The sequence below is a fragment of the Anabrus simplex genome, chromosome 1, assembly GCF_040414725.1.
Source record: "Anabrus simplex isolate iqAnaSimp1 chromosome 1, ASM4041472v1, whole genome shotgun sequence".
Classification (NCBI taxonomy): Eukaryota; Metazoa; Arthropoda; class Insecta; order Orthoptera; family Tettigoniidae; genus Anabrus; species Anabrus simplex.
Genome location: NC_090265.1, coordinates 1,520,310,887 through 1,520,323,459, shown reverse-complemented (window position 1 = coordinate 1,520,323,459; position 12,573 = coordinate 1,520,310,887). Strand labels below are relative to the sequence as shown.

Genomic DNA, 12,573 nt, shown 5'->3' with positions numbered 1-12,573 from the left:
AATTAACAAATTGAAAAGAATAACTACCAGTACTATAATCAGTAGTCTAAAAAAAATATATTATCTTGACATGGGATTCCAGATTCTGTCAAAAGCGACTATGGAAGACAGTTCACAAGCTTGGAATTAAAACAGTTCGCTAGGAATTATGGCTTCAAATGCATAAGCTTTAGTTCAGAATACCATCAATCAACTGGTCAGAATTAATTAGTAGTAAAGTTAATCAAAATAATTTTGAAGAAAAATCTTGATGATCCTGATGTGGGATTACTATCCCACAGAAATACAGGCTTGAGCTGTGGAGTTTATCCTGTCCAGATTTTGTACAGAATATCATTGGAGATTGATGCAAAAATTATTTAACTATGATTGAGGAAAGGAAAAAATGAGAGAGGAAAAGATGAGAAAGAAAAGAAACTATGATCAAAGACACGGAGTGAAGGCAAACTTATAAAGAGGGGAGAGAGTGTGAATTATCAGCACACAGCCTGAAGGAGTGATGCAGCAGAAAGCAGAACAAGTTAGGTCTTGTATGGTCTAAACAGATGATGACAGCATTATTCGCAGGGATAGTAGTCATTTTCAGACACTTTGAAACTCACGTTCGTGTTCGACTAAAGAAAGTCCCCCTACAGAGGTTCATTCCACATGACAACGTTGATGAAATGGCTGAGACAAGACCAAAACGTAACAGAAGAGCTCTGCAGTATTTGAATGATTTTGTATGTTACTAATTATACCGAATTGGTTTCTCCATTTAAATTCAATTTACATTTGTAAATAAAGGGAGATGCAGTATGTACTCCAATATTGATATCGATCGAGCATTGATGTCATTAAGGACTATTAAGTCTGAAAGGTTGCCATGGAGTTGTTGTGGATATATTGATGTGCCTTGTCATTAGAATATTGTACCTGTGTTATCTACATAACTTTAGGCTAACTAATACAAATTTAGTTGTTTGATTTTCCAAGTGCTCCATTTCCTAATAGTTTTGACTTAATGGGTTGAACTTTCGAAAATCGTATGTGCTGTTTAAATTTGTCAAGTATTGTTTATAAAAGTAACATACCAGTTCTGGAGGTTTCTTCTTGTTGCTCCATGTATTTCAATGCTACTTCAAGGGCTTTGAATCCTTCATTGTGTGCTATTTTGTTTTTATCCTCTTCTGTTTCTTTTTCACTATTGTTAACAATGCCAACAATCAGTCACTTCAAATTGATCACTAAGGGCAAAACACTCACTGAGGTCTTCATCAGTCCCATCTGCACATCCAAGGATTTGTTTCAACAAAGCCATTATATTGTCCATGTATACAAATACAGTACACGTCGTTCTCTCTGCACTGTACCGGTACTAAAATTTACAGTCAGAAATGGAGTGGAGCAAAGAGATTATTCTGGACTTAATTAATGATATAATAGAAAAGCCTTGTTTGTGGGATGTCTCATCAAAGGAATACAGAGATAAAGCGAAGAAAGCAGACAGTTTCTAGGAATTCTAAATTATCTATAATTGTTCCCACTAGTTCATAAAAAAAAAAACTAGCATCCCTCCATGCCCAGTACAGTTGAGAATTGTAAAAAGTTCAGGAAAGTCAGAAATCGGGGGGTGGGAGCAGACAAAGTTTATACTTCAAAGTAGTTTGCTTTTGAAGCAACGAGCAGGATGAGGGCATTTCTAAATCATAACAAGAAGCAACAGTGGCAATAACAAAGGCCAAATTCTCTTCATTTTTTTTTCTTTTTGCTAGTGGCTTAACGTTGCACCAACACAGATAGGTCTTATGGTGATGATGGGATTGGAAAGGCCTAGGATTTGGAAGGAAGCGACTATGGCCTTAATTAAGGTACAGCCCCCCAACATTTGCCTGGTGTGAAAATGGAAAACCACAGAAAACCATCTTCAGGGCTGCCAACAGTGGGATATGAACCCACTATCTCCTGGATTCAAGCTCGCACCGTGTGCCCCTAACTGCACGGCCAAATTGCCCAGTAATCCTCTTCATCTGTGTCCATTGTCCTTGTCTGAAAATACTAGACACCACCTAAATGTATTACCACAAACTGATATAATGAACTACCTGTATATAGGAAAAGGAAGTCAAGTTTAACATGTTTGTTAAGTGTGGACACAGTGTTAAATGAAACAGTATTCAACATTTAACACTTAACTTGTTGATGGTGTCAGCGGTTAACATTCAACACTTTTAACATTTAAGATGTTGTTGTTAAATGTAGTCAACATTCTTTTCCAGTCACAAGTTGCAGTGGCACAGAAGGTTCTGAAAAGCATTTTGCAGTTCATCTTCAGTCATACTCCGTATTACGTTTGTGATCTCTTCCTCGAGAGCCCAAAGAGTACGCGGGTTGTTCATATACACTTTCTTTTTAAAGTTAACCCAAAGATAAGTCACAAACCATTAATTTGGGAGAACGATGGGGGCCAAAGTCCACAGGTAATTACCCGTTCATTGAAAATATCATGAACAGCTTGCAGTGAATATGCCAATGTGTGAGCTGTTGCACTGTGCTGTTGGAAGAAAGTGTACTGTTTTTCTTCTTCCATGAACATTTGAGCGAATGGTCACAAAATATTATTCACATAGCACTCCAAATTCACTGTCGTGACAAAATATATGATCAATTAAATTATCTGTTTTGCACTAATAGCGCATCATACCCCAATTTTTTTGTCGTGCATCGGAAGTCCATGAATTGCGTGAGGATTTTAACTGTCCTAATATATATTATTCCTAACAATTCAGATAAGACCAAGCTTTATCACTCATAAAAAGAAGTGTAGGAGCCACAATTCTGTCATGTATAGATTGTGGAATCCACCTGCAGCATTCATCTGGGTCAATCATACAATTTAATTTATGAACTGCAGATATTTTGTATGGGTGAAACTTGAACATTTTAAGACCTTTACAGGTAGAACCTGTAGACATGCCATATTTTTTTGAATTGCTTCCATCCTCGCTTGAATATCTTGAAACATTCCTCAGTGAGAGCTTACTTCGGGCACTGCTTCTTCCTGTCAGAAACAGACCTGTTTCTTTCCACTTCTTAAACAACTACATTATAATACTTCTCAATTACCAAGAAGCCTTTGGGTAACATGTTTCATATTTAAAAAAAAAAAGGGATATCTTGATGAAATCTGCTGCTCTCTAGTGTATTGCATCACTGCTGTTACATATCTAACTCGTTCATATAACTCCACTTACGGGGAGTATGATTCTAAGCTTTTGGCATGTGCTTTCTCATGCACATTGGTGACATGGTCTTCCCTTTTGATCCAAAGGATGTATCGAAGTTTTTTTGGTGGAAACACTTAAGTTTTTTGAAGTCACACCATTAAATGGTCCAAGTTTCACAACCACTCAGCAATGTTGCTGTGACAACAGCGTGGTACACCATGAGTTTCGTCTTCACGGTCAGGTCTTTAGTCATGAACACCCAGTGTGATAGTTATCCAAATGCTGAATGGGCAGCACCAATTCTCTTCTCCACATCTTGCTCACAGTTACAACGCATGGATGTGATACTACCCAAGTATGAAATGTGGTCTACCTACTCCAGTGAAGTATCTGAGATGGAGATGTTGAAATGTAGAAGGGTTATGCCTGGTGAACGTTGTGCCAGGAACTTGATCTTTTGAACGTTAACGATGAGACCAGAACAATCATATGCACTCTTGTAGCAGTTAACTGACTGTTGCAATTCCTCTGGTGTAGGTGTAGGTGATGCAGCATCATCTGGATACAGCATTCTGGTTACCTTTTTAACCTGGGTGAGCCTCCGGGAATGAAGTCTTGCTAGGTTGAAAATCCCTCCATCGAAACGATACCTAACCTCCACACCTGGCTTGTTCGTAGAAGATTCATGTAGCAGGCAGCCAAATATAATCCAAATAGTGTTGGAGAAAGCACACATCCCTATTACTCCTATTACTCATGGACTGAAACAGGGCTGTGTACTGATTTTCATGAAATGTATTTAATAGAAACTTTTTCATCTTGTAGGTTCTCCAGATGGTAGCAGTGGTGGCAGACACAGACAACAGAGCAATTCAGGCTGCAAATGCTGTCCTACAGATGCTTTTCAACGCTTGTATTACCGTCAACGACCAGCAGTGTTTGTCTTAATTCTTCTGGTTGGAGCAGCAGTAATTGGAGTCGTTATAGCTTCTCTTGTCTTCAGAGCGACTCGTAAGTTCATTAATGCAAAGGAATTTCTTAAGCAATTAAGAACTTCATTAACAAGAAGTGGAAAGGAACAGATATATGATAGGCCTTTTTTAAGATTTAAGGATTAAAGAATATATGGATAAAAATACATTTTTAATTACTAGCAAATCCTTTGAATGAATGAATGAATGAATGAATGAATATCTTGAAAGTAAGTACACAATAGGTACATGTTTTTGGCCCCTTTGGACTTTGTTTAGCCCTAAAAATAAATTATACTGGGCAAGTGGCCGTGCAGTTAGGGATGCACGGCTGTGAGTTTGTATCCGGGAGATAGTGGGTTCGAATCCCACTGTTGGCAGCCCTGAAGCTGGTTTTCCATGGTTTCCCATTTTCACACCAGGCAAATGCTGGGGCTGTACCTTAATTAAGGCCATGACTGCTTTCTTCCAACTCTTAGGCCTTTTTCTATCCCATTGTCGCCATAAGACCTATCTGTGTTGGTGCGACGTTAAGCCACTAGCAAAAAAAAAGTTATAAAGTTTAAAAACACTCTAAAACATAACACTGAAAATGAGTTCTTATGAAAAAATAATCTTCAGATATCTTATCGTAAAAAAAATATACCCCACCACACAGCCACAGCCACAGGCACTTGTTCCTGATGTTTTTATTTTGTGAAATGTCCGCAAAAGTGTGACAGTGGTTATATATGTCAATTGGTAAGATGTATATAAAAAATAAATCATTGCAGAAATTCTTTTTTATTGACAATTAGAATAATGAAAACTTGAAATACGCTGTCATTACCGAAAATGAAAGCTTGATATTTATAGTACTAAGTCACTCCACTGGAAGGTTACATATAATAAGGAAATAAAAGGAAAGAAAAGTGTGGAGAGTAAATAAATGAAAGAAGAGTGAATTTAAAATGAAATAAATGTGTCTAACTTCATGTTGTGTGTTGAAAAAGATGTAAAGCAAAGGAATGTTGCAAAACATGAACTAATAGACTGCCAAGCAGGTCAGCTGTTAACTGTGTGAAGGAGAGGGAGGGGAGAAGAGAAAATCGTGGGAGGGAGAACTTTATCTGAAAACTTATGAAAGACTGGATTTGTTGTAACTTTTTATGTTTATCAAGAACGACTTTAAATGCCTCAAAAAGAACATTAATCTGTTCAGGAATCTCATTTAAATTTAAAGTGGGGTTAACCCTTTGATCTAAATGTACGAAAATGCTTTCACAGATGTTAAGTATGGTAATTTGCCCTTATATCTCTATGTAGAATCAATAAATCATGTTCAATGGATGTAAACTGATGATTAAAATCTGATATATGCTCACTCATAACTGAAAATCTATTGTGCTTTTTAATATTAGCATGTTTCTGTTAACTGATATGGTAGTTTCTATCAGTCTGGCTAATGTAAATGTAGCTTGAAGTGCAGTTGGGACATTTGATTTTGTAAATACATGAATTGGAATATGTGTTATTATTGTAGACAGTATTTGTGTTATTAAAAATTTGGAGTTAGGGTATTATGAGTAATATTTTGCTTTTTAAATAGGTTGGTGATCTGAAAAATGTTATAGATGAAGGTGAGGTGTTTACTTCTGCTTTTTGGTTCCTTAGCAATGGAAATGGAGTGGAGGATTTATTTCTTAATTTGTGAATTATGTTGTCAACAAACTGTGTTATTATAACCATCATTGTGAGTAATATTGTAAATATTGTTAAATTAGTTTTTTAAATTATTGGTTGACAGAGTAAGGGCTCTGAATGTCGAGAATTGTTTCTTATGACCTTAGAAGTTAGTGATGGTTTTCTATGTGAAGGAATTGTTTTTCCTAGTGATGGTAAGATCCAAGAATTTTAAAGAATTGTTTACTTCAGATTCAAGGGAAAATTTAATATGTGGGTCAAATGAGTTCAAGTGTTGAAACAAAGTGTCTTCTTTAATAAGGTGGTGGACAAAAATAGTAAAAAATGTCATCTCTGTACCTTATTCAGAAAAATAATCCATTGGAGGTTATTGATAATTTTAGTATACATCAAATTGTCAAGGTAAATATCAGCTAAAATGCGAGAAGCAGGGGAACCTATGGGAAGCCCATTTTGTTGATAAAATGGATAATTGAAAGAAAAATCAATATCATTGATTTCCATTTTACTAAGCTTACTATAAGTGTTAAAATTTTTCTCAATGAGATGAATAGGTTTTGTTACTCAAATATTACAACTGCACTTAAAGCTACATTAACCAAACTGGTACGGTAGAAACTTCCATATCTATATTTGTTTTTTCCAAATATTTCATATCCATTATCAGAAACATGTCAATGGTAAAAAACATAATAGATTTTAAGCTGTGAATGAGCTTATGTCGTTATGTCAGATTTTCAAATTAACTAATGAAAAAGGTTCCACCTGATCGATACTTTCCTTTTTTATTATTTAGCCTTCGGCTAAATTTTTGTCATTAAAACTTACAGTACATGTTTTGATTGCTTAGCAATCATCATCAGCTGTTTCACATAATGCTTAGGTAAAAAATAGCATAAAACAATTCCATAATTAAGATTAAAAATTATGTTAGTAAGGAACATTTAGGTGGTGGGGGAGGGGGGAATATGTGAAGGGAGGGGGGGAGTTGTTAGTTAGAGATTAAAAACTTATACAAATTAAAAAACTATTTTTTGAATTAAAAAGTCTTTGGATTCATTCTATGTCACTGCATATCATGAGAAAAATAAAGGAAAGAAAAGAAAAAGTGTGGAGAATAAATAAATGAAATGGGAAGAGTAAATTTAAACTTTAAAAAAAATTAGCCGAAGGCTAAATAATAAAAAAGGAAAGTATCGATCAGGTGGAACCTTTTTCATTAGTTAATTTGATTACAATATCGATATGGAATGAAGTGGATAGTATGTAATATGTCAGATTTTTATCATCAGTCTGCATCCATTGACAATGATTTATTGATTGTACATGGAGAAAATAAGGGCAAATTACTTAAGACGTATAAAAGCATTTTCATACTTTTAGATCAAAGGGTTAACCCTATTTTCAATTTAAATGAGATTCTTGAACAGATTAATGTTCTTTTTGAGGCATTAAAAGTCCTTTTTGACAAAACACAAATTTTCAGATAAAGTTCTCCCCTCCCTTCCCTTCCCACAGTTAACAGCTGACCTTATTGGTGGTCTTTTAGTTCATGTTTTGCGATGTTCATTTGTTTTACATCTTTTTCAGCATACAACATAAAGTGAGTTACATTTATTTCAGTTTAAATTTACTCTTCCCATTTCATTTATTTATTCTCCACACTTTTTCTTTTCTTTCCTTTATTTTTCTCATGATATGTAACCTTCCAATGGAGCAAGTTAACTATTTTAAATATTAAGCTTTCATTTTCTGTACTGACAGAGTATTTCAGTTTTCATTTTTATAATTGTCAATCAAAATGAATTTCTTCAGCACGATTATTTTTTATGTATCTTACCAGTTCATGTATACATCCACTGCCACACTTCACAAGAAATTTCATACATCAAAAACTTCAAGAACGAGTGCCTTTAAATGTTCCACTATGTGATTTATTTTTCTTGTTATGATAATAAGATATTTGAAGACTAACTTTTCATAAGGACTCATTTTTAGTGTTATGTTTTAGTGTGTTTTATAACTTTATCTTTAAGGCTGAAGAAGGCCCAAAGGGGCCAAAACTTGTACCTATTGTGTGATATTTCTCAAAATTATTTTTTAAAGACATATGTGTGTATTGAATAAGGTGGACCAATTATTTTTCCTATCCCTGACTGAAATTGTTGAATGCAATTTTAGCAACACCATGAGTTTCTGAAGACAATGGGTGGTGTGAATAAAAATGAGCCTGCACTCTTTACTCGCAAATTTAGAGCAGGCACTCCCAATGAGGTGAATAAAAACCGCCTGTTGGTAGCAGTCACTCACAACAAACCTCTAACCTTGGGCACACACTCCAGTTGCTTGAGTAGCAGAGTGGGGCACTCCAGATTTCTGGTGAATAAAGATAAAGCAGGCACTCTTTCCAGTAAGCACCTACTCATGTTTCCTTGAGCTAATTCAGTAGGTGACTCCAAATGATAACGTCAAGTTCAGTTGCATGGCAGAGGTTATGGTGGTGGTTAATCAGAATTTTTTTAAATATAAACTTGGCAGAAAACCATCTCAACTTGATTACAGAGTGTTATATAGGTCCAGTAAGGGATATGCTGAAGAGCCTCCATGCCTCAGGCGGCAGCGTGCTGGTCTTTCACCTTTGGGTTCCATGGTTCAAGTCTGTCATTCCATGTGAGATTTGTGCTGGACAAAGCTGAGGTGGGACAGGTTTTTCTCTGGGTACTCCAGTTTTTCCTCTCATCTTTCATTCCAGCAAACTCTCCAGTATAATTTCATTTCATCTCTCAGTCATTACTCATTGGCCCAGAGGAGTGCAACAGGCCTTGTCAGCCAGCATGATTCCTATCTTCGCTGCTAGATGGGGGCTTCATTGATTCCATTCGTGACCCAGTCAGATGACTGGAAACAAGCCGTGGATTTTCAAGGAACATGCTGAATGGTTAGCGGAGCATTTCCTTGTGCACTCTAAAGAAACAAGAGGTGGTGCACTAACAAACGAAGAAAACATGTAAATCTTCTTGCGTTATGTTGGTCTCTCTGGGTTTCAGAATGGAGTTGATGAGGACATCTCGGAGCACTGTGTCAAAAACATTTTTGCAGGTTTTGACATGAACAGAAATGAAAGCAGATTATTAGATAAAATTCCAACAAATGTTGCTTAGATGCAGGAAGCATGGGCTGTGTGGCAAGAACGTTTTAGCTTCCCTTATGCTGTCAGAACTGTAGACTGTACTCATGTACAAATTCAGAAGCCAAATGTTCATGGGAATGACTACATTTACAGAAAAGGCGTCCGTAGCATTAATGTACAGACCACTTGCAATGGAAAGGAAGAATTCAACCAGTGTAGATGTATCACGGCCTGACTCTGTGTATGACTACCAAATTTGGAGGAACTCCGATGTTTGCAGAGTAATGATGCCTCTGTTGGTAGTCAAAGGGATGACAACCTCTGCAGATCTTACAACTTGCTTTACGTCGCGCCGACACAGATAGATCTTATGGCGACTATGGGATAGTAATGGCATAGGAGTAGGAAGGAAGTGGCTGTGGCTTTAATTAAGGTAAAACCCCAGCATTTGCCTAGTGTGCAAATGGGAAACCACGGACAACCATTTTCAGGGCTGCCGACAGTGGGGAACAAACCCACTATCTCCCGGATGCAACCTCACAGCTGCGTGCCCTTAACCACATGGCCAACTCATCCTGTCCTGCAGATCTAGTTCCTTAAAAATTACATTAAATTGTCAATATATTATTTTCACCATGATTGTTTTATTTATGTTATATCATTTTCTTCAAATTATTAATCTCGTAATATTCAGGCTATGATTTACTACCTTTCAGATGGCCAATGGTTGGGTTATTCTCCCCCTGCATCAGCTTTCATCAGCCGCTTCTCCCATTATTTTAATGATATGCATTTGTTTCCTGTACGCTTTAATTCTACTTTATATTTGAGTCTTATTTTCATATTTTGTACTGTAATTTTTTACCAACAGTTGTTCGACAGAAATATTTAAATTTAGCAAGTAGTTCACACTGAACTGCATTTATTGCACTTGTTTTCTTGTGCTTCTTATCCGTTAACTGTGACTTGGAAAACAGAATTGTATGTTCCTTTAAAATGGAGATAAAAACGGACTGGAATTCCACACTGTCATCTGCCATGTTAAGCATTGAACTATCCGGAAGTCATCGAAGTGTTATGTACATGGCACGTGCACGACCTTGATCAGTGACACCGAGTGGCTGCTCCACACACTCGAGTTTATACTGTGCTTCCGCTCAACATTTTTATTCACCGCAAATGCGGAGTGGAAGCTCATCAGCAGGGAGACACTCGGGCACTCAGCGAGCACACACTCACTCGCTTAGACCCATTTTTATTCACACCACTCAGTGTTACTGAATGTTGTCTGTCATTTAAAGTAAATGTTTCAAGGAATTATTCTGAGTTTCCAACTGCATTATAGTATTGGATAATTTGTAGAAACAGTTATGGATATACCGTATCTTTTCTTGGATGATATTTTTACCAAAACATTCCTGGGCTGTGGCAATTGGCTGCATCTTTTGCATGTAAGAAATAGAACTGTTTTCACTTCATTTCACTGAAATATTATGCGTAGTATGACACATCCTGTTACCATGAACCTCATCAAGTTAAAACTGGCTGAGTAGGTAAAGATAAAGTTGGAATCAGTTCACAACATTTCTTTACTCTTAATTGGTGACTTTACAAACACTTTTGTCATGCTAGAAACAAGAAGATTCACATCTTAATACTAGCTTCTAACGGTTTTGGTGACATGACAAAAATTGAGCAAGGTGGACTAATGTAGAGTAAAGAACTTTCAATCTAGCACCTGCTTTAACAATATATGGAGCACCATCGCAAGAGAAATACCAATTCATTGTCATAATGTATCTGTTCTGGACACATAAAAGTTGACAAGTCATTGAAAAATATTACTACAGGGGAATGAGATACTTGATCAAATATTTATACATTAAGGAGAAATGATCTGCTGCCTGCTTCATACTACAACAACTGCACTACACACATGCACACTGTTCTGATGCATCTGTGGTTTTATCTATAGAAATCCATATATTGTTTGTGAATCAGTTTATCCAAATTGTTACAAATTTCATCTTGAAAAAACTTTGGCTCATAGTTTATGTGCAATATAGTTCATCTGGCACCCTTTTGTTTCTGTATTTTTCTAAAAATACCCAATGCTACACATTATTTAGTTTCCACAATGGAATGTTGGAACTCACTGTTGTTAAACACAAGTCTTTGGAAAACGTATCAGTTGAATTTAATTGTTCACCTGCATTGCTTATAATCAGTTGCTGATTTAACTTTGATTTCTTCTTAATCCTCTCCTTATGCCAAGTTGTATTAATGTGCTTCACAGTACTAACTTACATTGTTTCTTTGCAGAAACATTCTTTTCATACATCAAACAAAATATTACTTTGCCATCGTCAATAAAAGCATGTCTTCCAAATGTGTTTACATCTTTGTGTAACAATGCTGAATGAGCAGTTACTGTGGGTGGCATTCTTAACTTGACTACAGCATCGGTCGCACTCACCTTACTGAACCCATGCGTGATGCACAGTTAACACTATGCAACCAGGCGAGCTAACAACTTGGAACTCTAGGAATTCACCAAGCACATGACAACATGCCAATAACCAACTGGATTTCTTAATTGCAGAAGATACACTGCAGGGAATCCCAAGCTTCTCTCCTAATTTTATCTATTATTTAACTCCAAATTCAACTATTATTTTACAATATTCTGGGGCTTTCTCCTGTAACACTCATACCCTAGCATTGCTATTTTATGCATTCGACAAAAGTTACTTTTTTGTTTGCCAATAAGAATGGCAATAGGTGATAAATGATGGCTAGGAATGAAATGTATCCTTTTGACCTTTCAAATGGTACATTTCTTTTGAGTAGCTACTAACACAGTGGCACATTTTCCAAAAAGTACTGGGAAGTAACATATAGTGAGATACTCTTGTGTAGTATAGTATTTTTATCTGGTTCAAAAAGTACAGAATATGTATTAAGCTGTCAAAAATGATCATAGTATGAAGGGCAAGGTGTCTGGCTTGCTGAGGAAAGCAACAGGAATTTACGGTGAGATACTTTTAATTGGTCTAGTATTTTAATCAGGTTTAAAAAAATAAAGTCTCACTATCAAGCTATTAAAATGATTAAAGTGCCAAGGGCAAGGAAAGAGAATCTGTCTCAGTGAGGAAAGCAACGGGAAACAACTTTTGATCCATATGGTTCATTTTTCAGAGAGTCATCAAACTGGGAGGCTTTTCCTATATATACCAAAAAATTCCACATGTAACCAGACATACATTCACAAAGTTCAAATGATTTGATACCAAATCTTGAGTGCTTATACGGTCTGAAAACTTTCCACAACAAACGTACCTTCCACAACATGAGAGATTCATCTACAAGTGGTCCAAAATAGTGGTCCAATTTGTAGAGTTTCTTCGGACCACATGTGGCTTCATCGTATGCTTCGTTATCGACAAAGTGTTTGAGATGAAATCTTCTTTCAGAGAACAAGAAAAGTAGCTCTTGTTGTCAGGTAACTGATGACTGCCTTGCAAAAGAAAGAATGCAAATAGTCATAATTTTATCTTTATTCACGTCAGTCCACTGATTCACT

At 36.2% G+C, this 12,573-nt stretch overlaps 1 protein-coding gene across 1 annotated transcript in view; it reads left to right on the top strand.

Moving 5' to 3' along the window:
* The window catches only part of ndl (serine protease nudel), a 437,329-nt gene that overhangs the window by 66,519 nt on the left and 358,237 nt on the right, over window positions 1–12,573 (top strand). Inside the window, exon 3 of the mRNA XM_067138020.2 lies at window positions 4,032–4,217. Within this exon, the coding sequence (XP_066994121.2) occupies window positions 4,032–4,217 (186 nt within the window). The remainder of the gene's footprint in view (window positions 1–4,031; window positions 4,218–12,573) is intronic.